At 53.1% G+C, this 27458-nt stretch overlaps 2 protein-coding genes and 1 long non-coding RNA gene across 5 annotated transcripts in view; 2 read left to right on the forward strand and 1 right to left on the reverse strand.

The window, feature by feature from the left end:
* PMM2 (phosphomannomutase 2) overlaps positions 1 to 5241 on the forward strand; it is a 37677-nt gene extending 32436 nt beyond the window's left edge. For both annotated transcript variants that reach the window (XM_012448283.2, XM_064362446.1), the window contains one exon: positions 3343 to 5241. In XM_012448283.2, the coding sequence (XP_012303706.1) occupies positions 3343 to 3441 (99 nt within the window). In that variant the 3' untranslated portion in view covers positions 3442 to 5241. The remainder of the gene's footprint in view (positions 1 to 3342) is intronic.
* A 1864-nt stretch (positions 5242 to 7105) lies between these two features.
* Positions 7106 to 12862, forward strand: LOC105714340 (uncharacterized). Its single transcript, XR_002479018.2, has 4 exons — positions 7106 to 10167; positions 10350 to 10537; positions 11595 to 11775; positions 12632 to 12862. It is a non-coding gene; the product is annotated as an uncharacterized LOC105714340 (long non-coding RNA).
* On the reverse strand, positions 9445 to 24610 carry CARHSP1 (calcium regulated heat stable protein 1). Of its 2 annotated transcripts, none has more exons than XM_064362448.1 (4): positions 24441 to 24610; positions 14432 to 14595; positions 13687 to 13809; positions 9445 to 11884 (listed from the first exon to the last, which is right to left on the reverse strand). In XM_064362448.1, exons 2-4 carry the CDS (start codon positions 14587 to 14589, stop codon positions 11722 to 11724), a joined length of 444 nt encoding a protein of 147 aa, XP_064218518.1. In that variant the 5' UTR covers positions 14590 to 14595; positions 24441 to 24610; the 3' UTR covers positions 9445 to 11721. The 2 variants fall into 2 exon arrangements, with proteins under 2 accessions (XP_064218518.1, XP_012303707.2); XM_012448284.3 differs by lacking the exon at positions 24441 to 24610 and adding an exon at positions 19128 to 19152.
* Between the last annotated feature and the right edge of the window lie 2848 nt (positions 24611 to 27458).

Consider the following 27458-nt stretch of genomic DNA (forward strand, 5'->3'; position numbering starts at 1 on the left):
ATGTGAAAGGGTTCTGGTTTACAGTTTTAGGACTCACATGTGAAAAGGTCTCTGTTTACAGTTTTAGGAATTACATGTGAAAGGGTTCTGGTTTACAGTTTTAGGACTCACATGTGAAAAGGTCTGTTTACAGTTTTAGGAATTACATGTGAAAGGATTCTGGTTTACAGTTTTAGGACTCACACGTGAAAAGGTCTCTGTTTAGTTTTAGGAATCCATATGAAAGGGTTCTGGTTTACAGTTTTAGGACTCACATGTGAAAAGGTCTCTGTTTACAGTTTTAGGAATTACATATGAAAGGGTTCTGGTTTACAGTTTTAGGACTCACATGTGAAAAGGTCTCTGTTTACAGTTTTAGGAATTACATATGAAAGGGTTCTGGTTTACAGTTTTAGGACTCACATGTGAAAAGGTCTCTGTTTACAGTTTTAGGAATTACATGTGAAAGGGTTCTGGTTTACAGTTTTAGGACTCACATGTGAAAAGGTCTCTGTTTACAGTTTTAGGAATTACATGTGAAAGGGTTCTGGTTTACAGTTTTAGGACTCACATGTGAAAAGGTCTCTGTTTACAGTTTTAGGAATTACATATGAAAGGGTTCTGGTTTACAGTTTTAGGACTCACATGTGAATAGGTCTCTGTTTACAGTTTTAGGAATTACATATGAAAGGGTTCTGGTTTACAGTTTTAGGACTCACATGTGAAAAGGTCTCTGTTTACAGTTTTAGGAATTACATATGAAAGGGTTCTGGTTTACAGTTTTAGGACTCACATGTGAAAAGGTCTCTGTTTACAGTTTTAGGAATTACATATGAAAGGGTTCTGGTTTACAGTTTTAGGACTCACATGTGAAAAGGTCTCTGTTTACAGTTTTAGGAATTACATATGAAAGGGTTCTGGTTTACAGTTTTAGGACTCACATGTGAAAAAGTTTCTTTTTACAGTTTTAGGAATTACATATGAAAGGGTTCTCGTTTACAGTTTTAGGACTTAAATGTCAAAAGGTTTCTGGTTTGATCTTGTTTTAAGTACAAATAGTGTCTTCCAGATAGTTTCCCCAAGACCAAGCGTGTTATTTTCAGGAAGGAGATTCAGGAGGCACCAGCTCGCCTGCTCTCTCTTCTATTGAGATGCACAGTGGATCACAGAGGGGGACGGAATCCCAGATGCCTGGGTCTCCTTCCTCAATCCCAGCACTTTGGGAGGCCGAGGAAGCAGATCACCTGAGGTCAGGAGTTCAAGACCAGTCTGACCACCATGGTGAAACTGCGCCTCTACTAAAAATACAAAAATTAGCCAGGCATGGTGGCGCATGCCTGTAATCCCAACTACTCGGGAGGCTGAGAGAGGAGAATCGCTTGAACCTAGAAAGTGGAGGTTGCAGTGAGCCAAGATCCCGCCATTGCACTCCAGCCTGGGTGGCAGAGCAAGACTCTGTCTCAAAAAAAAAACAAAAAACAAAAAACTAGCTTGGCACTGTGGCACACAGTCTTTGTCTCAGCTCCTCAAGAGGCTGAAGCAGGAGGTTTGCTTGAGCCCAGACTGGGCAACATAGCAAGACCCTATGTCCAAAGGGAAAAAAAGGCAAAATCAGAATTACCAAAACTGAGTTCACATGTATTCACATAGGTAGCAGATGGTGCCACGAAATGCAGGGCCGTCTGAAGGCCTCAGGCTCTTTGTGGTACAAAAGTGTGTGAGGCCAGTGCAAGGCCCCGGCAGGCTTCTCAGTGACTGGACTGGAAGAGATGGCAAGTTCATGGCCTCCTAACCTGACTCCACCCAGCGCTCCCTGGGCCCAGCGAAATTCCCTCCTGAAGCCTGAAACTTCACCTCCACCTGGGGAAGCCATCTGCCTGGAGATAGGTTCTTACGAATGAAATTTGCAGAGTTATTCTTGAAAAGGATGTGAGATTTTCTGTACAGAAATCATGGTTTCCATGTTGGCTTTGTGCTCAGTGCTTTATGAGAAAAATCCCTTTTCTCTGCAGTTGTGTTCATCATATTATAAACCAGTCATAGATTATTTTAAGGTTTGAGTTAGAGTGTTTATCCAATTTTATGAGGAAAATATAGGAATTCCACGATGAGAAAAGCAGGGGCTTACCTGCAGGGCTCAGGGTTGTGGGAGCAGCAGGTAGCCTGATTCATTAACCTGAGCCCAGCGGGATTGGTGGGGGCGATGGGGACACAGATTGGAGCACTCTACTCAGGCACGGGACCCTGGCAGAACATGCCCAGGTCCTCCTAGACATGGGCCCTTGCAGACTTGTTCAGGCCTCGGTTTCCTCATCTTACCAGGGTGTGACCCCCACCATCATCTCCTGAACTTCTGACCACAAAGCTCTGGCCAAGTTCCCACCATGACCCCACGTTGGAGATGGGGAGTTGCCACAGCCACACCGCTGGTCAGTGGGAGAACCAGTATCCAACCCAAGCCGCCTGCTCCAGAGACCCTGCTCTTAGCCAGCATCTCGGACCCCAGTCATGTGGGGCCATTTATTTATTTTAAGATGGAGTCTCACTTTGTAGCCCAGGCTGGAGTGCAGTGGCACCATCTCAGCTCACTGCAACCTCTACCTCCCGAGTTCAAGCAATTCTCCTGCCTCAGCCTCCTGAGCAGCTGGGATTACTGACGTGGGCCACCACACCCAGCTAATTTTTGTATTTTAAGTAGAACTGGAGTTTTGCCATGTTGGCCAGGCTGGTCTTGAACTCCTGACCTCAAGTGATCCACTCTTCTTGGCCTCCCAAAGTGCTGGGATTACAGGCATGACCCCCCTTCCCAGCCCACGTGGAGCATTTAAATTAAAATCAAATCAGCTGAGTTCCTCCATCGAATTGGCCACATTTCAAGTGTGCAAAGTCACACATGACCAGAGGCTGCCATCACCACTGATGTCGCCATGTCCCTCATCACGGGAAGATCCTTGGCAGCCCTGCTCCCAGCTCGCTGCCCTCCTGATCCCCTGTGTGACCTGTTAGAAAAGTATGGGCACAGGTTAAAAAAAACTGATGGCTGTGAGAATACTGTCACTCACTGATGCCTTCTTTATAGAAAAGTAAGCCTTAGAAAGATCTTCGAAAGAACGTCGTGATGTCTTTCATTGGCATAATTACATGTTCCTAGCCAAATTGCAGTTCAAGGGAAGGTTATAAATCTCTTCTCAGTAACAGTCGTACTCATGTTCTTCTCCTAGCAGCTAAGAGGAAGGTAGCTGAAGAAATTCTCTGTGCCCACTTAAGTCTTGTTTTTCTGGTAGTTTTGGGCTCCTGGGTCACATCAGCAATGGCCCGGGACAAACGAGAGGGAGACTTCATCTGCACTTGGTGTCTTTCCAGGGTGGCAACGACCATGAGATCTTCACAGACCCCAGGACCGTGGGCCACTCTGTGACGGCGCCTGAGGACACACGGAGGATCTGCGAAGAGCTCTTCTGACACCGGAGCAGGAGTGGGGGAGTCCTGGCTGACAAGGCAGCGTGGGGCATTCGGTGGCCAGAGCCGAGGGCCCGCCCACATGTGCTCACCCACCCACAGCCAGCCCAGCCAGGCCATGCGCCCTGTGCCAGGCACATGCAGTCTGGACCTCCACCCCTGACACGCCATGCCTCCACCTCCAGTGCCAGAGGCTTCCAGAAGGAAGGAGAAAACATTTGTGAAGAATGGCTCAGAAGAACGCCTCCCACAAAAGGTCTTCCCCACCGACCCCCAGCCCCCAGTCTAATACTTGCCTAATACATGCAATCACATAGTTTTGGGGAAATTTCCCCATCATCCTAGGATGATACAGAAAGAAAAAATGTGCCTGGACCCTCCCTCTTGGTGGTTCTTTTGAAAACATAAACAGTTTTTTGTTTTTTTGAGACAGTCTTACTCTGTCACCTAGGCTCTGGAGTGCAGTGGTACAATCTCGGCTCACTGCAGCCTCTGCCTCCCGGGTTCAAGCGATTCTGTCTTGGCCTCCCGAGTAGCTGGGATTACAGGTGTGTGCCACCACACGCAGCTAATTTTCTTGTATTTTTAGTAGAGACAGGGTTTCACCATGTTAGCCAGGATGGTCTTGATCGCTTGACCTCATGATCTGCCCACCTCGGCCTCCCAAAGTGCTGGGATTACAGGTGTGAGCCACTGTGCCCGGCCCTTAAGTGGTTTTAATGGACCCCTGCATCAGCATCAGAAATGGAGATTTGGTACTGAGAAACAAGGACAGGCCATCTGCAGTGACCCACCCCAGGACGAAGTTTACAAACACCTGCTGCCTGGGCATTGCCTTGATGGGGGCAGTGAGCAGGGCACGGTGACGCCCAGGGACTAGGTGCACTTTGTTTTCCCATGTTTGAGTCTGAGGCCTGCTTGTCAGATAGCTGGCCAAGTGGCAGCAGACCCCAGGGAGTTTGCACCTCAGCTGGCCCGGATTTGGGCTGGCTCTGTACTCATTACGCTTGGAATACCCGGGCTGCTTCTCTGTCTCTGAGATGGGAGGCAGTGGGAACCAGCAGCCCCACTGGAGAACTGGCACTGGCAAAACAGTCCTTCCCCAGGGGGCCAGTTCTCACCCAGGTCCAGAGAAACTAACGTGGTATGTCAGACTTCACCAAAAGGACCTTCTGGTTGGCTCTGGCTGGCTTGCCAGAGGCCTTCGTCTAGTTTCCCAGGGATCGAGCGAGAACCCAGCCAGGGAACAGGAAGAGGAGCTGCTCTTCTGCCTGCGCCCACCCAGGCCCTCACCCGGACTTGACGACCGAGGGGGCGAGTGCAGCTGCAGCCATGCCTGCGTCCCTCACTCTTTCTACCTTCTGCACCTTCTTCGTGAAACTGGAAGGATCCCAGGCCTCATCCAGAACACGGTGGAAGAGAACTTTCCTAGGAAATGGCTCGTGTCACTTTTCAGGATGTGGAACCACTGGGGCTCCATTGCTTGGTGCTGGGGCTATGTGGCCTCCACTGGGCACTTGCCAACCTGAGTCTGGGGCCTGAGTCTGAGGACTCTTGCCCCCAGCCCACAGCCAGGTACTTTCATCACAGCTAAACCTGTTTCCCTCCATACCTCCCAGCCACTCGGGCCTGTAGCTGTCTGCACCCCTGATTTGGTGGGGTGAAAGCAGCTAGCTCCTCATCTTGGCAACGCCCAGGACACGGCCATCCAGTGGCATTGTTCCTCGTTGAACTTTGCAAATGATACTGTAATGACCTTCCGAAATGAATAGCAGCACATTAAAGTGATTTTACTGTTTCCTATTTCTCATTCTGATGATGTTTTCCTCCAATGTTTGCAGATTCTGGAAGGGAACCCCAGCCCCTCCAGATCTGAGAGCCACTTTTTGCTCTGGTTTTCTGTGATGCTGGTGGCCCCTCCCTCTATGGAGTTGCAGGTTCCTGTTACTGACACAGAGACTCCTCTGCTGCTTTTCTGCCTATTGGGTGAGGGTCTGCTGTTCCTTACAGGTTTTCTTAAAGTATTGCATCAAAGCAAGACAGCTGAGTCTTAAACTTGTTTTAACTGGAGATGGAAGGTTGCTGCTGTGTCCCTGCCTGCACAGGGTTGACCTCAGGTGAGTACCCCAAGTCTGCCAGGCTGGGCGCTGATGCCCAGCAGAGGCGTGGGCCCCTGTCTTGCCCCTGTTCCCAAAGTGGCTGCTTCAGACCCTCCCCAGGCCCCTCAAGCGCCCCCTGCCCTGCCTGCCACTCCCTCTGCAGTCAGATTTGACACTCCCCTCCCCCCTCAAAAGGACTTTGAACTAACCCCTTCTTTCCACTTTCTTGTGATCACATTGCACCCCAGGCCAGCTTCCTGGGGGTTACTCCAAGGGCGTCTGCTTGCTAAATAACAGCTGACGCATGTGCAGCACTTCCTGGTGCCTTCCACGTGTCCCCAGAACAGCAGGTTCTACACATGGCAGGTAAGAGCACGCCCGCCAAGGCTCCAAGCCTAGTTCTGCTGCTACTCGCTGCTGCATGACTTAGGGTAAGTTCATCTTCGCCTCAGTTTGTTCATCTGTCAAATGGGATAGTCCTTACCACGTATGGCATTTAAAGCACTTTGAATAGTAATGTGAGCCATTACTAATTCAGTACCTCCCTCCCAACCCAGAACCTTATAAGGCAGGGACAGTCATTCCCTCTGCCTTAGGGGTTGGCAGGATAAAGACACTGTCACAAGCAATTTAAACACAGTAGGCAAGTTTTGAGCCAAAGCAAAGCACAGAGGTTGCACCTAGGCCAGCCTAGCGCTGTTGAAAGTTACCATCCCCAGCACTGCAGATGCTGACCCTGAGCTCAAGGTCACCCAGGGCTGAAGAAGCCTCAGAGGAAAGCCCTGGGTTGAACATGAGCAGCTGGTGAGTGCAGGGCAGGCCTCTGGCTCTCTGGAAGGAGAGGCTAGCCAGGAAGCTGACCTTGAAGCTGATCCTGAGGGAGGGACCCAGAGCACACTGCTGATCTGTCCACCTGTCACCCCGGAAGGTCTCTCCACTACTTGAAGGGGAGTGCCCATAGGGGCCAGGAGAGGAACTGGTTGGGCAGTTGGGCTGATGTTGCCGTAATCAGGACGTATGCTACGTGGTTTTGAATCACTTCCTCTCCACCCCTCCCAAGTGTTCTGGGTCTGGGCCCCAGCAAGCCACCTCAGCCCAGGCAGGCTCCTCCAACCCTAACCAGAGGCAGTTGGGCCTTCAGACTCCCCTGCAACCTCCACACTGCTCTCCACAGCACCCCAAATTAAAGATCAGAGCTCATTGTTCACCACCACCTTTACCCAAGGCTAGTTTCCCACATGTCTTCCCAGTCCCACCTTGAGTTTTTGGGGGTTTTGTTTGTTTGCTTTTAGAGATGAAGAAGTCTTGTTGTCACCCGGGCTGGAGTGCAGTGATGCAATCTCTGCTCACTGCAACCTCCCCTTCCTGGGTTCCAGCAATTCTCCGTCCTCAGCCTCCCGAGTAGCTGAGATTATGTGCACCTGCCACCACCAATTTTTGTGTCTTTTGTAGAGATGGGGTTTCACCATATTGGCCAGGCTTCTATCAAACTCCTGACCTCCGGTGATCCACCTGCCTAGGCCTCCCAAAGTGCTGAGCCACCATGCCCAGGCTTTATCTATTTTTTTTTTTTTTTTTTTTTTTTTTGAGACAGAGTTTTGCTGTGTTACCCAGGCTGGAGTGCAGTGTGGTGCAGTCTCAGCTCACTGCAACCTCTGCTTCCCAGGTTCAAGCGATTCTCCTGCCTCAGCCTCCCAAGTAGCTGGGAATACAGACATGTGCCACCCACCACACCCAGCTAATTTTTGTGTGTTTAGTAGAAGTGGAGTTGTACCATGTTGGCCAGGCTAGTCTTGAACTCCTGACCTCAAGTGATTGACCCACGTTGGCCTCACAAAGTGCTGGGATTATAGGTGTGAGCCACTGTGCCCATCCCCCACCTTTAGCTTTTGCCAACCCCTTCCTTGTGCTACCCATGTAGTACACCATATAGTAACTTGGCAAATTTCTCTGTTTTGAGCTAAGTGCCTACTTTAGCCTCTCCTTAAACAGGTTTGATGGGCTGGTTATAATTTTATACTTTTTCCCAGTGCACCTTGGAAATCATTGTATAATACTGGCAAGAAAAATGTCCATCTCGCTCATTGTGGTGGCTCATGTGGGTAATCCCAGCACTTTGGGAGGCCAAGGTGGGCAGATCATTAGATCGGAAGATCAGGACCATCTTGGTTACGTGGTAAAACCCCGTTTCTACTAAAACTACACAAAATTAGCCAGGCATGGTGGTGGGTGCCTGTAGTCCCAACTACTTGGGAGGCTGAGGCAGGAGGATTGATGCTTCAGATGGGATGGGACAGGACTGGATGGGGGAAGAGGAGAGGAAAGGAAAGGAAGGGTAGGCAAAAGGGAAAGGGAAGGAAGGCAGGGAAGAGAAGGGAAGGCGGAAAGGAAGAGAACGGAAGGTGGAAGGGAAGGGAAGAGAAGGGAAAGCAGAGGGGAAGGGAGAAGGGAAGGCAGAGGAGAAGGGAGAAGGGAAGGCAGAGGGGAAGGGAGAAGGGAAGGTGGAAGGGAAGAGAAGGGAAGGTGGAAGGGAAGAGAACGCAGAAGGGAAGAGAAGGGAAGGCAAAAGGAATGGGAAGGGAAAGCAGAAGGGAAGGCAAAAAGAATTGGAAGGGGAAGGCGGAAGGAGAGGAAGGGAAGGCGGAAGGGAAAGTGGGCGGGGGGGGCAGGGGAAGGAGAAGAAAGGGAGATTCAGGCACAAAGTGGATTGAAAAGATATCCAGCCTTGGACTCTCCTGGGACCTCAAGCCTCATTTGTTTCCAAGTCCACGGCAGGGAAGAATGGTTTGTGGTTGGGGCAGTGAGAATGAGTGTCAGAAGGTGGGGAGGTGTGAGAGCCCCCGTTCTTGGTTTCCAGAGCAGTGATGGGCCAGGGCCACTCTATAGGGGGCATTGTGCTCTGCTGGGAAGGTTTCGTTCTGGCCAGTGTGTCCCAAGGGTGATTTTGGGTGGTGCAGAGATGGACATTTTTCCTTTTTTGAGATGTAGTCTTGCTGTCACCCAGGCTGGAGTAGAGTGGTGCCATCTCAGCTCGCTGCACCCGCTGCCTCTCGGGTTCAAGCAATTTTCTCAAGTAGCTGGGACAACAGGCTAATGCCAACATTCCCAGCTAATTGTTTATTTTTGGTAGAGACCAGGTTTCGCCATGATGCCAGGCTGGTCTCAAACTCCTGAGCTCAAGCCATCCACCTGCCTCAGCCTCTCAAAATGCTGGGATTACAGGCGTAAGCCACAGTGCCCAGCCTAGCAAACATTCATCAAACGTCTGTAACAGCGGCCGGGCACAGTGGCTCACACCTGTACTCCCAGCACTGTGGAAGGCAGAGGCAAGAGGATGGGCTGAGCCCAGGAGTACAAGACCAGCTTTAACAATGTATCAAGATGCTATCTACAAAAAATTTAACTATTAACCAGGCATGGTAGCATATGCCTGTAGTCCCAGCTACTCAGGAGGCTGGAGGAGGACCACTGGAGCCCATGAGGTAAAGGCTGCAGGGTGACAAATCGAGACCTTGTCTCAGAAAAAAAAAAAGCACCTCTATAGCAGGAATGAGCCAGGTACTGTGGACAGTCTGCGCCTCAAGGCCAGTCCCCTCTTCTCACAGGTGTGCAGTGGGAATAAGGTGTAAGTCACACAACATCCTAAAAGCTTCAACAGGGTACTGGACGGCCGCTGACCAGGTCAGTGGCATTTTCTGTTGCCAGGAAGCTGCATTCTCCTTCCTGCCAAGCTTTCTTATGCTAGAGAATGATGATTAAAGAAAAACAGATGATCCCATCTTCTTATTCACCACCCCCTAAAAAAAGACTGCCAAGTGTGTCAGCCTTGCCCGAGGGAGATATCCTTACCTGATGACTTAAAGGAAAAGCTCCTCGGTGAGCCACCCTCCACACACACATGCACAGCTTTGCACAAAACACTTTATTGGGAGAAAGATGGCCAGTGGGAGGAAAGATGAGGATTCAGGAATCCTTGATTCTAGTTGTTGTTCGGGCAGCAACACCCTCCATCCCTCCCAGAACCTCCAGGATCTTCGCCTTCTGTAATCTGGTGTCGCATCCCTTCCAGTTCTGACATCCTGCAGTTCTAGAATAACTATTGATTTAAAGAGCCGTGGCCATACAGGAAGAACAGAGCAAGAGCCGCTGGCAAAGGATTCTGCCAAGAGAGAATCCAAAGGTCACCCCTCAATAGCAGAATGCAATCCCCCAGCTCACTGCTGGCCAGAGCCTGCCAGAGCGCCAGCACACAGGGTAACAGTGCTGCCACCGTGCCAAGGTGAGCATGGAGCGGGAGAGAGGCCTGGGGGAGTGAAGGAGCCCTCTCGGGTCTTGGCTTTGGAATTGTGGCTGTACCAGCAGATGGGCCCTCAGGAAGCCACCAGGGAACAATTCACGGCTGGAGAGAAAAAGGCCACCTTTGACCCAGCAGAAGGCAGAGGCAGGAAAGGAGAGTGAGAACCTACAAGGGGTACCGCGGGCGAAGAAAACACTTGATCTCACTGCGGTGGGAACTGGCTGTTTATCACACTCTCGCAACCAACACGTGGATTTGCCTGTTTTAAAACAACTTTCCACCCCTTTCAAAGGCAGCAGTTCTAGGCTCAAAGGACAAACCACAGCAGAGCTGGTAAGTACCTGAAGCCGTTCCTGCTTCCAGCATCAAACCATCCTCCCTCTTTTCTGACAGTTACTGTCTGCCCAAAAGCTATTCTTTACAAAAGGTTTGCTTCCATGTGTTGACAAGTGGATTCTTGATGACATACAGGCCATATATTTCAAAATGTAATGCCTAGCTATTTCTACTTTCAGATCATGACTAAAGCCAAACCAAAACCACAGCAAAGAAAATCTAAGGATTTGTTTACCAGAAATACCTACAAAGAAGTTTGCAGGCCGGGTGCGTCTGTAATCCCAGCACTTTGGGAGGCCGAGACGGGTGGATCACCTGAGCAGGAGTTGGAGACCAGCCTGGCCAACATGGTGAAACCCCATCTCTAGTAAGAACAGAAACATTAACTGGGCTTGGTGGCACAGACCTATAATCCCAGCTACTTGGGAGGCTGAGGCAAAAGAATCACTGGAACCCAGGAGGCAGAGGTTATAGTGAGCCGAGATGGCACCACTGCACTCCAGCCTGGGCGACACAGTGAGACTCTGTCCCCACAAAAAAAAAGTTAGCAATGTCAGCAGCAAGGTGCGGCTCTGGGTAAAAGCTTTAGTTATGAAAAAATAAGAAAAAAATCCCTAAGCATTTCTTAACACTAGTTTTAAAGAACCCCCCCTACCCCACCACCAAAGGTAAACTACTCCGCTTTGCCAGACTGTCAGGAGGTAAGCTACCTAGTCTTTTCTGGATGTATTGGGAGAAAGTTTTTAAAGAGCCTGCCCTCTCCAAAAGCCCTTCCCACCACCGTAATGACAGGGGCTGTGAAATGACTGTTGAGTGATGGTCACGTGACCAGAAGGCAGCTGAAAAGGTCAGGCACTGTTAGGGGTTCAGCTTCCCCATACCAGCCTGCTGTGCCCAGAGGTGGGAGTGCTTGGGGAAATGGTCTTCCCCAGACAGCCAGCTATGTAAGCCAACTCCCACTGCAAAGGCACCTAAAGGCAAAATCTGTCCAATCCAAAGCCCCCCACCCCCATTTTCCCACCTGCTTAAAGGCAGCTCCCCTAGTACCAACCAAGCCAAGAATTAGATTGCTTTGCCCAGTCCAAGGAGAGGTGCAAGGGGCACCTGTGTGGAAATTCGCCTTGGGGAAGTCACATGGGGTCCATGTCAGCTGCTAGTGGGCCAAATATGGGGATTTGGAGCCTGCAGCTCTGGGAGGAAGAGGGATACTGTGGGTTGAGCCCACGTGTCTGAGCAGCTGGAGAAACACCATCAATCCACTCCCTGGGCTGGGGTTGGAACCTCCCTGCAGCCACCAGTGGGGTCACCTCTACTTTTTAAATGCTTTTAATTCTCTTCAGGTGGTGAGAGGTGGTTGCGATGGTCAGAGGCTGTGTTGGTGGCCAAGAGTACCTCATGCCTGCCCCCCATATCCTTTCCTCCAGGAGATACTTGAAAGGGCCCATGCCCCCGCAAAGCCCCATCTCGTGTGGAAGAATGTCATCTCCTGGGTCTGCCGCCGCCTCCCCATAAAGTCTCCCACAGACACAGAAGGGGTGCTTCCAGCGTCTCCTAGGAGCTGACGACATGTCCGGACCAAGTCTCATGCTTGGTGCCCGGTGCCAGGTGGGTGATGACGACCTCCACAGCCTGCAGCTTCTCATTCTTGGGCGGGATGGAGCACATCTTATAGGTGACCTCGTCGCCTTCCACTGGGACATACTCCCCTTCCACGCTACCAGGGCACAATGAAAGCAGTTAGTGCTCACACTGGGAAAAGGCTCATGGACTACACACCCAAGACACTAGCACCCTTCTGGTCATAGGGCCACCAAAGCGGGCACCATCTGACCACTGCAAAACCCTTTCCAAAGAACTGCCCCTCCACCACAGGGAGCTGAGCTTGGCCTCTGTCCTAGCCCAGCAGGCCATGGGACTTTGGATACTGGCACTGAAAAAGCTCAGGCACCTGTGGGTGCTTGCATGGTGACATGAAATGTGGGAGGGAGCCTGGCCTTGTGGATGGAGAGTAGAGACAGCTGGTCCAAGCTAAAGAGAAATGAGGCCATGGCGGTGAGGCTTTTTTTTTTTTTTTTTGAGACAGTCTTGCTCTGTTGCCCAGGCTGGAGTGCAGTGGCGTGATCTCAGCTCACTGCTACCTCCATCTCCCAGGTTCAAGGGATTCTCCTGCCTCAGCCTCCTGCGTAGCTGGGATTACAGGAGCTCACCACCACGCCTGGCTAATAATTTTTGTATTTTTACTAGAGACGGGGTTTCACCATGTTGGCCAGGCTGGTCTCAAACTCCTGACCCCAAGTGATCTGCCCACCGTGGCCTCCTAAAGTGCTGAGATTACAAGCATGAGCCACGATACCCAGCCTCCCAGTGAGCCTTCAAGAAGGTCCCCTGGGTGCTTGAAGCTAGTTCCTGAAGGGGCCTCTCTCCCTGTGACCACCCCCAGAAAGATTCTCTTACTTTCTAGGGGACATGAGTCACCATCTCACATGAGATTGGCATCTTGATTCCCCTTGATAAGAATCGGAGTGTGGAAGGAAAATCCCCTTCAGACTGAAAATGCCAGGGCCAGCCACCTCCCCCAGTAAATGGTTTGTTTTGATTCAAGAATCATATGGTAAACAGAGTTTCCCTCTGATTTGGTCACCAGGGAGCTCAGAAATAAATCTGCAATGCACTTTTAGCAGCAGAACCCAGACATCGCAGTGTTTCCATCCCTCTTATTTGCCCCGACCTCTATGTTTTCCTTACTGATTCAAAATCCTTTCTGGGAAGCAGCAGCATGGAAATACATTTACACATCACTGCATGCATTCATATGTGAAATGCGTCGCCGTGGCACTTTTCTCCTGCCTGCCCGCCCATCTGATATGTACTGGGCAATTTGCGGCTCTGCTGTGCAGAGTAGGACTCTGTCTGCCCCTGCCTGAAGTAAAAGATCTGGAGGCGCTGGGTGCCTTCCAGCCCAGCCCTAGGATGTGTGCGTCCCGCCCCAGGCTCCCCGCAAGGGCTTCCAGATAGGTAGGAAGGAAGGACACTCTCCTGAGCGTGCAGCAGGAGAAAGGGGCCCACCCCACACTTCCTTCCTTGTCCCCTTCCCCCAAATGAGGGCAGGAAGCCGGCCTGGTCCCCAGGCCAAAAAGGGTTCCCCAGCCTCATGGGGTATCCTTCCCCATTGGCCAGATAGAGTGGGCACTAGGACTCACCCCAGCAGTTCTTACTGCTCGCAGACACACACCATGCATAGCTGCTACCACCCTGTCTCCCACTAGCATGGCTGGGCAACCCCAGATCCATGATGGAATACATACAAAACCTTACACACACACCCAGGCACAATTGCAAGTACTGTGACACCCACAGCCTCACGCACACCATGCACAGCTGTCACCACTCTGTCTCCCACAAGAAGAGTCACACAGGCCTGCCATCTGTCCTCACACCCAACACCGTCACACACCACCTCCACAGAGCCAAGGAAGCGCCCCTCAGCCAGGCCACCCAGACCCACCGCCAACTCACTCAGAGATGTGCAGGAAGATGTCGGGGCCGCCGTCAGCTGGGGTAATGAAGCCATGGCCCTTGGATCGGCAGAAACATTTGCAGACTCCTTTGTAGACAGGGCCCTGTGAAGCCCGCACGGTCCTGACAGAGAAAAGGGGAGTGTGAGGGGTCCCAAAAGCACTCCAGGACAGCCACCAGCTTCCCTGGACACACGAAACTCATTCCAGCCCCTGCCAACAGCTGTGCCCCAGGAAGCCCTGGCCAGGGCCGCCATGTACAGTCACACAGGCTGCACAACTGGGAGAGTTGTACAATCTCAGACCTGTTACCCACCTGGAAAGAGGGAGTTGAACTAAAAGATCACTGAGCATCCCTCCGGAAGCTAATGATAAATTACTTCTAACAGGAGCCTTCTCCACTCACAAGCCCGAAGGCCTGCATCTGCCTGGCATCGTGTGGGTCGTTTGCAGCCCTGGCACTGTGCCCATTTTGCAGCTGCAGAATTCAGTCTCACAGGGAAAGAGACTGTCATGTGTGGTTAAAGCCCAGTGATTATGACCCCAGCAGTTGCCCACCCATTGCCACTCCCAGCTCATAACAGGTTCTTGTGGGCTGGGCAGTACCCTGAATTTAGAAGGCACCATCCCAGTTTCTCATCATCAGTCCAGCTCCAGGTCTGCCTATTTGACAGCCCGGGACACCGAGTTCCAAAAGTGGCCAAAGACCCATCTGAGAAAGCGTCCCCATCCAGCTCTAGACTCACGCTGAGAAGGTCCTCGTCCGGCGAGTGGGCAGTGGGCTCGGGATCACATTGCCCCGCAGAGGGGATGGTGAGCGCTCTCGGGTCCGAGGGGTGTCCAGCAGCCCAGCTGAAGCCTGATGGGTAGGGGGCCGTGGTTGGGGGGGAGGCTCAGATGACATGCTGACCTGGAAAGAGATGAAGCTCTCAGGGACTCCTGCCTTGCAAAGTAGGGGCCCAGTGCTTACCCCCACGTCCAGGTCTGAGAGGAGTCCAGTATCTGAGGCCCCTTCCTCTCAGCCACCTCAGCACCACTGTCACCTTGTCTGGAAGGAAGCCTGGTGGGGTCAGGTGCCTCCTCTGGGCTCCTGAAGCAGCCATGAGCCCCCCTCGATCATAGCTCTTCATGAAAATGCCACATCCTCCCCCATGACCAAGATGGCATCTGTCCCCTGTGTCCCCAAGACAAGGCATGGACCCTGGCACACTTGGGGGACACATAGTGAGTATTCGTGGGAGGGAAGGAGGCAGGCCAGGACGGTGAGCAGAAAACCCAAAGCCAGGGGCCAGGCACAGTGTCTGCAATCCCAGCACTTTGGGAGGCCGAGGTGGGAGGATCACTTGAAGTCAGGAGTTGGAGACCAGCCTGGCTAACATGGTGAAACCTTGTCTATTAGCTGGGCATGGTGGCGGGCACCTATAATCCCATCTACTTGGAGACTGAGGCATGAGAATCACTTGCAGTCAGGAGGCGGAGGCTGCAGTGAACTGAGATCACACCACTGCACTCCAGCCTGAGCAACAGAGCAAGACTCTGTCTCAAAAACAAGAAAAAACCAAAAGCCAGGGAGATTTTTTGTTTGCAAACGTAGTCTCACACTGTTGCCAGGCTGGAGTACAGTGGCACGATCTCAGCTCACTGCAACCTCCACCTCCCGGGTTCAAGCGATTCTCTTGCCTCATCCTCCGGAGTACCTGGGATTACAGGCACATGCCACTTTAATGCCAACCACCTAGATCCAAACTCAGCCACTCCACAAACCCTCCCTGATGCTGCTATGAGCCAGACACCACAGGGAAGCAGGGGCGAAAACATGACCCTCAGGCAGCATCCACCTCCAGGAAATTGCAAAACATCACAGAGCGCTCAGGTGCCACGTTTGGATCCCTGAAGAGCTGTCACAAGCCTGCACCCAGGTCAGGGGAACCTGGCGGGGGAGCCCAGACGACCCAAATGGAAAGGGAAAATTTCCAAGGCTGCATCCTTCTCCATCAGGCCCAGTGAATTTCCACGCAGCCCAGGTCGCTGCCGCTGTTAATGAAATCAAATTCCTTCTGTGACCCCTAGTATGCACCCGAACACGGGGTGAGACCCGACTGGAGGGAGGGCATTCCTTAGCTGCTGCTGTGCTTTTGACAATTTTTCAAAAGCAGAGCACTCACTGTACACATTAACACTGAATACAAAGGTGTCGGCTCTAACTCAGGCTCAGCTCAAGGTTCAGAGAAAAGCAACGGCCCAGCAGTTGGAGGCCCTTGGGTAAGTCCTTTCCCCTCTCTGGACTCAGTTTCCACATCTAGAAAGTGGGGCTGCTGGGTGGGCGTCACTCGGCACCTACACAGGGCTGGTGATGGGGGCACAAGATAAATTAGGGAGGAGCCTAACTCAGGACACACTCAGTGCTCCACAGCCAGACGCCAGGAGGCACAGCAGCAGCCCTGGAGAGGTTTGACTCGGGTCCCACAGAGTTTTCAAATTTGGATTTGAAGTATAGGGCAGGAGCAGTGGCTCAGTAATCCCAGTACTTTGGGAGGCTGAAGTCAGAAGTTCTAAACCAGCCGGGCCAACATGGCAAAAACCCAGCTCTACTAAATATACAAAAAATTACCCAGGCCTGGTGGCGCGCTCCTGTAATCCCAGCTACTCCAGAGGCTAAGGCTGGAGAATCGCTTAGAACCTGTGAAGCAAGGGTTACAGTAAGCTGAGATCACGCCACTGCACTCCAGCCAAGGTGACAGAAACTCCATCTCAGAAAAAACAAACCCGGGCTGGAGTGTAGTGGCATCATCACAGTTCACTGTAGCCTCAACCTCCACGCCTAATTTTTTTTTTTTTTTAATTTACAGAGACAGTATAGCTATGTTGCCCAGGCTGATCTCAAACTCCTGGGCTCAAGGGATCCTGCCACCTCTTCCTACCAAAGTGTTAGGATTACAGGCATGAACCGCCACGCCCAGCCTGAACTATCTTTTAAACCTCCCAGCACTTTTCCTCAAAAGCCAGGTTTCCAGCTACTCGTGGAAAGAACTGAAGCTCTGGTAACCCTCAACCTCAGTTTGGCACCCAGGTGCCCTCATTTATAGAAGTCTTCGAGCTACATCACCTAGAAATGCCCCCACCGCCACCTTCAACCATAGCCACCCAAGAACCAGGCCTGATTACTCAGAGGGTAAGGGCTGCCCCCTCCCTGAAAGGACAAAGCCTCTCCCCCCACATTCCTCCACCCTCCCCTGTGGAGACTCAGTTCTATAGGGCTGGAAGGGGATGGCTGGCTGGCCTCCTGGAGGAAGTGGCATCCTACCTCCTGTCCCTTCTGTCAGCTGCAGCTGTGGCCAGGAGGGACCCTGAGTCCAGGGAGCCCCCACCTCAAAAAGGCCCCAGCTGCTGGCCTGGGAGTCAGGGCCTGGGACATAGGTCACACTGTCCTAGAATGTTCAATGCCCAGAGTTCTGGGAAGAGGGGAGGGCCCTGTCCAGGCCTCCCAGGACAGAAGATGGGACAGTGGCCTGGCGACTCTACTGTGAGAGGCACTGCCCTGCCTTATTCTATCCAGTCACCCTCTCTCCTTTCTCCGGCAGTCAAGCAAAGCTGAGTTCTTTTTTTTTTTTTTTTTTCTATTTTCTTTTTTTTTTTTTTTTGAGATGAAGTCTCACTCTGTCACCCAGGCTGGAGTGCAATCGTACAATCTTGGCTCACTGCAACCTCCGCCTTCTGGGTTCAGGCAATTCTCCTGCCTCAGCCTCCCAAGTAGCTGGGGTTACAGGCAACTGCCACCATGCCCTGCTAAGAAAGCATAGCTGACTTCTAATCCTACCCCTTGCCTGCTGTGTGATCTTGGGCAAAGTTACTTAATCTCTCTAGGCCTGTTTCCACATCTGGAAAATGGGAATTATAATAGTCCCGACACTTCACGCCATCAAGCTAAAGTGAAAACAAAATAATACAAAGCACTGGGCACACCATCCGCCCAGGTCCAGTGAGCAGTAATTTTCAGCCATGACTGTTATTGTCATCATCAAGTCACTCAACAGACACGTGCCCAATACCACGCCCTGTTCAAGGCCCTAGAGACGAAGAGCTGAACTTGAAGCCAGAGAACAAACAGATAAATAAACATAAACCAGATCATTACAGATCCCAAAAGGGCTGTAAAGAAACAGAAGGGGATGGGGGAGAAGGGTGCGAGTACACACGCTAATCAGGGTGCCAGCGGGACTTTGAACAGCAAGAACGGCGCAGCCATTTGAAAACCGGAGGGATGCTGTTCCAGGTATGGGGAACAGCCTGTGCAAAGGCCCTGAGGTTGCCAAGGACCTGGGTGGGATTGAGGCCAGTGGGGAAACCACATGGTGGGTGGGGGACTAGGAACAGGAGACAGGAGGCAGGAGAGGCGGTGGAAAAGGCAGGGCCCACTCAGGAATCATGATGCCTCATCATCGTCATCATTGTCACTGTCACCATCATCCTCCTGTCTTCCATTTGTCACCCCCATTTGCCTGTCTGCACACCCCTAATTATGCTCATCTTCCCCTGGGTGAATGGCACCAACCCAAAATGGGGGCCCCCTTCACCCCAGCCCCCTCAACACCCCAGGTGCACCTCATGCTTCAGAGATGCCAATGGAAGCCCATGGCCTGAAGGGATGAGGAGTCTGAGGGCAGCGCTGGGTCTAAGTCCCAAGAGCCCTGCACAGACACTGGCACAGAGCACGGTCTCGAGACAGTCCAGGAATGGCCCCAAGGCTGGGCACGGGGGCTCACGCCTATAATCCCAGCGCTTTGGGAGGCAGAGGTGGGTGATCACAAGGTCAGGTGATGGAGACCATCCTGGCTAACACAGTGAAACCCCATCTCTACTAAAAATACAAAAAATTAATTAGCCAGGCACGGTGGCACGCAACTGTAATCCCAGCTACTTGGGAGTCTAGGGCAGGAGAATCCTTTGAACCCAGGAGGCAGAGGCTGCAGTGAACCAAGATCACGCCACTGCACTCCAGCCTGGGCAACAGAGCAAAACTACGTCTCAAAAAAAAAAAAAAAAAGGCAGGATCTCACTCTGTCACCCAGGCTGGAGTGCAGTAATGAAATCATGGCTCACTGAAGCCTCTCAACCTCCTGGGCTCAGGTGATCTGCCCACCCCAGCCTCCCAGGCAGTGGGACTACAGGCACGTGCCACCATACCCAGCTCTGTTTTTGTATTTTTTGCAGAGACAGGGTTTCGTTATGTTGCCCAGGCCGGTCGAGAGCTCCTGGGCTCAAGCGATCAGCCTACCTCGGCCTCCCAAAGAGCTGGGATTATAGATGTGAACCACAGCACCCAGCTTCCAATGCTCATTCTTAGCCGGCATTAGGATCCAAAGCCCCAGCTGGCCACAACTGCATTAATGTGTGCTCAGCACCGTGCCCAACCCAGCAGTTGGTGGCTATATTCCTGCTCACCTGACAATAGAAGAAACTGAGGCACAGGGAGCAGATGTGACTGGGGCGGGGCCTCCTGGGAGACCCAGGAGCTTTATCCAGCCTCTCATGGCCCATCTGGGCTGGAGAGCAGCTGGGGTGGCCAGAGCAGGCCTGGCCAAGGGCCACCTAACTCCCCAGAAGGCCCAGCAAAGAGGAGTGAATGGCCTCAGTGTGGGGGAGGGCCGGGCAAAGTCCAGCCGGAAAGAAAATAGCTGGGGGTGGGTAGCCAAGCACCCAGGAGCCAGCTCTGAGGCCCTGGCCCGCCGCTGCTGTGTCCCCTCCACAATACACATGTACACCAAGATGGGGACACACAGCAGCCCCAGCCCCGCCCACCAGCACGTTCACTTCTAGCCAGTGACTGCTCTCCCAGCAACACCAGGCATGGCCTTGTAGTGTCCCCAGAAGGCAGGGCCCACCCTCTGTGACTAGCCTTCAGCTCCCCACAGCTGGGGAAGGAAAGAGGCTGCAAACAGACCTGCCTCTCAAGCCAGCTGGAGGCTCAGGGCCAGACCAGGGATGAGCCTCGGGCCTGCAACAAACTCGGACCAAATGTCACACCTAAGGCACGTCATGACTGCCAGGCTGCGTGTACACATGTGCTTGTGTGTGCACATGTATGTAGCTGTGTGTATGCACATATTTGTGTATATGTGAGCTATGTGTGTGTGTGCCCACACCTGGCTGTCCCTGCGTCTGAGCACACACACACGTGTCTGCATGCACAAACCTGTTGCTGTCTGTACACACAGGCCCATGGACCAGGGAACCTCCCTCACCTGGCACGCTGGGCGCTGTGCTGCCATAGAGGACCTTGAACACTGCCACTTCCTAGTCAACCAACAGATGGGAGAGTGGAACAGACCATTACTACCGCCACCACAGCAGTGTCCTGGGGCCAGCCTGCCTACTATTTACAACACTTCACACAGCTCAGCTCATTCCATCCCCATTTCACTAATGGGAGGACAGGACAGAGACAGAGACAGTAACTTGCCCAGGGTCGCCCAGCGAATGAAAACCCTGGTGAAATACACAGTATGTCAGACACCAGAAATGCTACGGAGAAAAAGCCAGCAGGGGAAGGGTGAGGTGCCCAGCTGGCCATGCACCCCCTTCCCCAGTCAGCCCCCAGGCTCCGATGAGTGCCCAGCCACAGGAGGAAGCCATTCCCACCCTGACTGCCCCAGGGATGGGTGTGTCAGCAGGGAGAAGGGGGCCTCGGCCCAAAATAGCCTGGGAATTTTCCATAGGCTCCACAGCTCCTCCTGGAAGGTTCTGGCGCTCAGCTGGGCACCAGGACTCTGGCTTTCCCAGCTCCTGCTCAGCCTACCCCTGTATCTGGAGACTTAGGACCCAATCATGCAGCACCCCTGTTGCCCACTCCCCAGTGTCCTGCCCTCCTGGCCTGAAAGCCCACCACCCACATCAACAGGGGTTAAGCAGCCAGGAGCTTACTGCAAGGAGGGCTTTAACAGTGCCATCAGCCATTTGTACTCTAGTGAGAGAGAGCCCTGACGAAGAGCACTATCAGCCATTTACACTCTAGTGAGAGGGAGCTCAGTGAAGGAGCCTCCATTCATTTTTCTGTGAGACAGTCTCACTCTGTTGCCCAGGATGGAGTGCAGTGGCACGATCTTGGCTCAATGCACCCCCAACCTCCCAGGTTCAAGCGATTCTCCTGCCTTAGCCTCCCGAGTAGCTGGGACTACAGGCACGCCCAGCTCATTTTTGTATTTTTAGTAGAGGTGGGGTTTCACCATGTTGGCCAAGCTGGTCTGGAACTTCTGACCTCAGATGATCTACCAGTTTCAGCCTCCCAAAGTGCTGGGATTACAGGCATGAACCACCATACCCAGCCAGAGACTCCATTCTTGACAGCTTCAGCCCCTTTATTGAAAACAGGACGATAGAAGGCAGGGGGTAAGAGTTCAGCTCAAATCAGACACCTCACTCTTGGCAAAGCGAGAACCTCTCCAACCCTGCTCTGCAAAAGGAGGGTGTCTTGAGCCTTCCATGGGATGCTGACTGGGGAAGGCCAGGGCCGGGCATCATGTTGAGAAAGCTTCCAGCCCAGGGTCAGACCACTGCTGGCAGGCGTTGGGGGTGGATACTGGCCCGCACTATGGGGACGGGGCAAGCTGTGCTTTCATTCATCCTACAGCCACTGTCTGCAGATTCAGCATCACACCCTGTTGGGGGTTTACAAACATCAACTACATGCATCTAAACATCAACCCAACAGGGGAGGCACTTTTAGTATCCCCGTTTTCCAGATGAGGAAACTAAGGCACAGAAGTCTAAGCCAGTGCTTCTACTTCTACTTTAGTGCGGTCGGGAATCTCTGGGGATCTTGTTCAAAGGCAGATTACAATTCAGTAGGTGTTGGGTGGGGCCTAAGATTCTTCATTTCTTTTTCTTTTTTTTTTTCTTGACATGGAGTCTCACTCTGTCAACCAGGCTGGAGTGCAGTGGAGTCAGCTCACTGCAACCTCTGCCTCAAGGGTTCCAGTGATTCTCCTGCCTCAGCCTTCCCAGTAGCTGGGACTACAGGTATATGCCACCATGCCCGGCTAATTTTTTGTATTTTTAGTAGAGATGGAGATTCCCGGTGTGAGCCAGGATGGTCTCAATCTCCTGACCTCGTGATCCAACCACCTTGGCCTCCCAAAGTGCTGAGTTACAGGTGTGAGCCACCACACCCGGCCCTTTTTTCTTTTTTTTGGTGGTGGGGGGGAACAGGGTCTTGCTTTGTCACCCAGGCTGGAGTTCAGTGGTGGTGCAATCATGGCTCACCATACCTCAATCTCCTGGGCTCAAGGGATCCTCTCACCAGCCTCCCAAGTAGCTGGGACTACAGGTGTGTACTACCATACCCAGTTAATTTTTTTATTTTTTGTAGAGACAAGGTCTCACTATGTTGTCCAGGCTGGTCTCGACCTCTCAGGCTCAAACAGTCCTCCCACTTCAGCCTCTGAAAGTGCTGGGATTACAGGCTCAAGATTCTTGGCCAAGATTTTACACTTCTAAGGAGCTCCCAGCAAGGCAGCTGTCCTCCGGCCCAGGGAACACAGCAGTAGGCCGGCTGTACTAGCCCATCTCACAGCCCAAGGCTTACGAGTGCAAGAAGTGGAAGGGAAATTGGACAGGGGCCGGGATGAGGCGCTACAAGAGTAACAAAGTTACTTTAGTGCACCTGGGTTCCTCCTCTGTAAACAGATACAGACACTGAGCTGACCCATCCCTGTCCTCAGCGCAGCTGAGCCCCAGCCTGACAGAACTGCGGGCACTTGGGTCGAGAGGAGGAGCGGGTCAGCTGAGCCCAAACAGAAGGGTCCCTAGTAGGGACAGAGACCGAGAACCAGCCAGAGAACCAGCCAGAGATTGACGCAGTAGCGTCGCGCTGGCCTAGCTACATTCCCCTCTATTGTTCCTGGGAGAGCTGGGGTCTGGCAAGCGAGGAGCCGAGAGAGATGGGGGAGGGACAGGAAGGGGTGGAGGTTGGAGAGTTCAGGGGGAGGGACGGGAGGCAAAGGGGAGGGGGCCGCGAGGCCGGTGCCAGCCCTCCGCGGGCCAAGGACCGAAGGCCAGCAGCACCAGCCACAGGGAAGTGCAAACAGGCAGGCGGGGAGGGTACAGCCCGGCGCCCACGTCCACCCGGAGCCCCCTCCCAGGCCCACGCCAGCTGGGAATAGCTCTTCCATCCTCAGGAGCTTCCTAGTGCTGGGAAGAGGCCGGAAACCCCGGAGTATACCGGGAACCGAAAGGAACCTCCAAGATTGCCGCTGCCTTTGCCCTCATTAGCACCCCTGGAAGGCCTCCACCGGTCGGGCGACCCCGCCCAGCAGGGAGACAGTCACCCCACGGTCACCACCCACCTGGGACCCTGCTCCCGCCCCAGCTCTCAGCCTGGACTGCCCCTCCCGGGGGCAGCCCAAGCCCTCCTTCTCACCAAGAACCCCACTCTACACTCTTCCCCCATTCAATCTTTCCATCCTTCCCTCTATTCTCGGGGGGTGGGGGGCTTTGGCTCACACCTGAGATTCAGCCCTAACTGCTCCCCACTCCCTCTGTGACCCCTGCCCAGCAACTGCACCATCCCACGTCTGAGTTTCCTCATCTGTCAAAGGGGACAGGAACAGTGCTGCGTCGCGGAAGTTGTGCAGATGGTGCCATGACAATGCCAGGCGCAAGGCGGGCTTAGTGAACAATAGTTGTGCGGCTGACAGTGGGACTCTCAGGCCTGGGCCATCTGAAATCCCCTTCCCTCCCACTCCTGCCCCTGCTGATGGAACGGAAACCAAATGCGCTGGCTTTGCCACTCCGAGGAACAAAGATCGTTCCCCCACCTAGGGGACCCGCCGTCAACCACCCTCAACCCCACCCCAGGGCCCCACGCTGGGCCTAGCTCAGCTCATTCGAATTCCAAAGCATCTACTCTGAGCCGGGATCTGCGACTCTTTCTTGCCCTGGAGGGACCAGTAACGAGAACCCACAGTCATCACCGAGGCCACCCAGGGAGTGCAGAGGGCGGTGGGGTATCCAAGGAGGACCCCAAGCCCAGAGGAGCACCAAAGGCCCGGAGAAAGGAAGGACACAGGCAAAGAGCGGCTGGACAAGGTAATGGCTGAAGATAACAGGAAGCCCTGCTGAGACGTCGGGACTTAGACGACAATGGCACTTCAGTGGACGATTTTCAACGGCGGCAGGGGAGGTGGGGGGTGATCTGAGCGGATTGGTTTTACAAGTTCCCTCTGGCTTCAGCATGAGGAGCAGACAAGAGGGGCAAGACTGGGCACAGAGAGACTGAGAAATATCAAAACAGCAAGTTAAAAAAATATAGTGGCGCCGGGTGCGAGGGCTCACGCCTGTAATCCCAGAACAACACTTTGGCAGGCCGAGGCAGGCGGAATCACGAGGTCAAGAAATCGAGACCATCCTGGCCAACAGGGTGAAACCCTGTATCTACAAAAAATACAAAAATTAGCCGGGCGTGGTGGCACGCGCCTGTAGTCCCAGCTACTCAGGAGGCTGAGGCAAGAGAATCGCTTGAACCCGGGAGGCGGAGGCTGCGGTGAGCTGAGATCACTCCACTGCACTCCAGCCTGGCGACAGAGCGAGACTCCGTCTTATTAAAAAAAAAAAAAAAAAAAAAAAAAATTGCTTACTTGTCTAGCCGCCTCTTTTTATTCTCACACACTCCCTTACATAAGGAAAAGTCAGAGCCCCAGTATGCAGACTGGGAAACTGAGGCTCCAAGACGCCTCCTATTTTGCAATGCCATTTCCTTACCTATGAGACCTGAGGCCCTGCCTGGAGCGGGACGTCTCCGCCTCCCCAGCACACACATCCACTCCAACCCCAGAAAACCGTAGGGCCCGAGGCTTCCTTTTTAAAAATCAAAAAAGAACGTTACATTTCCGGCCTGCAAACCTGGGCTGCCAGCGCAGCCTGCGCAAAGAGGGCATGTGGGCGCGGGTGAAGTTTCTCTCCAGCGCCGAGGCCACCCCATCCGGGCGCAAACACCCGGAGCAAGCGCGCCCGGCGGCTCCTCCTCCCGCGGAAGCGGCTAATCGCGCGGAGCCAGGACGGCTCCCTACCTCCCCCGCCGGGCCTGGCCGCCGTCCCAACCTCGAGCCACAGCTGGCGCGGCCAGGCCTGGCGGGATTGGCTCCGCTTCCCGCGTGCCGCGCCCTCCGCGCCTCGCCCACCGCCCCGCGAGTCCCGCGTCCACGGCTCCTGCCCGCTGGCAAAAGCGGCAGGGAAGGCGGGGAGAGCTCCCCCAGCTCGCAGAGAACAGGTGGCCGGGCGGGAAGTGCTACCCGACGTCCGCCGCGAATCCCTCCAGGGGCTGCCACACCCACCCCTTGCTCTGAGGAGGAGCAACCCGCGTTCCCCAAACAAGCCCAGAGAAACCCAGCCCGGAGCCCCCCCGCCGCTGCCGAGCTAGAAGACCCTGCAGACTGGGGGACGATGGGGAAGGCGGCGGCAGAGGAGGCCGAGGCTCCAGCCCTGCGGCTCCTCGGGCCGGGGGCGCCCACCACGCCCCTCCTGGAGTCCCCGAGAAGAGCTCCCTACCTCAATATCCGTTCTGCTCCACCAGCCGCTTGGCTCTGACTGAGAGCGCAGAGCTGGGGAGGGAGCGTGGCCCACGGGCCCGGGTGGGGCGGCGAGGCCCCGCCCCCGGGAGCTCCCGGCCAATGGAGATGCAGGAGGGAACCCAGGAAAGTAGGGGCGGGCGGGAGTGGAGCGGACAGGACCTTTGTGTCGGCGCCGGCGACTGGCGGGAGCGCAGGGCGCAGGTCTCGGGCGGGGCGGGGTTGGGCTGCACCCACCGGCAGAAAACACCCCTGAAAGCTGGTGGAATTGGGTCCCTACGCCCGCGCAGTTCCTTCCCGTCACCACGCGAGCCAGGTGCAACCCCCACCTGCCTTTGGCTTCGGAAGCCTGATAAGCTCGGGGTGCGTCACTTTTAGCATAAAGGAGAAGAAGGAATGAAAAGAAAGAAGAAAACAAGCAAAAAACAGGAGGAAAAAGGAAATAAAACATGCGCGCGCGCACGTACACACACACACACACACACACACACACACACACACACACACAAACACACCAGGAAAACGAGTTTTTTCCCGTTTGGGATGTTGGGTTTTTTCTCTTTTCTTGTTTCATTTCCAGCCTTCCTTGAGTCCTCTGTTTTTGGCGGTAAATGATGTTACTTCTGTTTTACAGGAGAGAAAACTGAGGCACAGAGAGGCGACAGCCAGTTTCCATATCAAAAAAATTTTTTAAAAATTAATAAATAATTCACTTGGGCTGGGCGTGGTGGCTCACGCCTGGAATCCCAGCACTTTGGAAAGCCGAGGCAGGAGGATCTCTTAAGCCCAGGAATTCAACACCAGCCTTGACAACAGAGTAGGACCCCTTCTCTACAAAAATATATTTTTTTAATTAGCCAGGAGTAGTAGCACCCACCTGTAGTCCCAGTTCCTGAGGTGGGAGGATCCCTTGAGCCCGGGAGATCGAGGCTGCAGTGATCCCTGATTGTGCCACTACACTCCAGCCTGGGCAACAGAGTAAAGTGTATAGCAGTATTGCTCATAATAGCCAAAAGGTAGAAACAACTCAGATGTCCATCAAGAGCTGAAAGGGTAAACAAAATGTTGTGTATCTGTCTATACAGTAGACAAGTTCGGTGGTCAACAGGAGTGAAATCTTGATGCATACCACAACAAAGAGGAATCTTAAAAACATGCTAAGAAGTCAGAAACAAAAGGCCACACGTTGTGGAGTCCATCTGTATAAAATGTCCCGAATAGGGCCTGGCACGGTGGCTCACACCTATAATCCCAGTACTTTGGGAGGCCGAGGCGGGTGGATCACCTGAGGTCAGGAGTTCAAGACCAGTGTGGCTAACATGGTGAAACTCCAGTTCTACTAAAAATACAGAAAATTAGCCGGGCATGGTGGTGTGTACCTACAATCCCAGCTACTTGGAAGGCTGAGGCAGGAGAATCGCTTGAACCCAAGAGCTGGAGGTTGCAGTGAGCCAAGATTGCTCCAATGCACTCCAGCTTGGGCAACAAGAAGGAAACTCTGTCTCAAAGAAAAAAAAAATGTCTTGAATAGGCAAATCCCTAGAGACAGGAAGTAGGTTAGGGGTTGCTAGAGGCTGGAGGTGGGGTGGGGAGTGTAGATGGTTGATACTTGAAGGGTACAGGGGTTTTTCTTGAAATGATGAAAATGTGCTGCAATTGATGGTGGTGATAGTTTAACAATTCTGTGAATATACTAAAAATCATTGAGTTGTGTGCTTTCAATGGGTGAATTGTATGTTGTGTGAATTATGACCCAGTTAAGCCGTTTATTAAAAAGTCAAGGCTAGGCAGGGCGTGGCAGCTCATGCCTGTAATCCCAGCACTTTGGGAGCCCGAGTCGGGTAGATCATGAGGTCAGGATTTCAAGACCAGCTTGGCCAACATAGTGAAACCCCGTCTCTACTAAAAATACAAAAATTAGCAGAGCATGATGACATGTGCCTGTAGTCCCAGCTAGTTGGGAGGCTGAGGCAGGAGAATTGCTTGAACTCAGGAGGTGGAAGTTGCAGTGAGCCGAGATTGCACTGCTGCACTCCAGCCTGGACGACAGAGCGAGACTTCCTCTCAAAAGAAAAAAAAAAAGTCAAGGCCAGACACAGTGGCTCACACCTGTAATCCCAGTACTTTGGGAGGCCGAGGTAGGAGGATCACTTGAGCTCAGGAGTTCAAGACCTGCTTGGCCAACATGAAAAGCCCATCTCTACTAAAAACA

This window comes from Aotus nancymaae, unplaced genomic scaffold (genome assembly GCF_030222135.1).
Source record: "Aotus nancymaae isolate 86718 unplaced genomic scaffold, 86718_ANA_hifiasm-v0.15.2.pri h1tg000049l, whole genome shotgun sequence".
NCBI lineage: Eukaryota > Metazoa > Chordata > Mammalia > Primates > Aotidae > Aotus > Aotus nancymaae.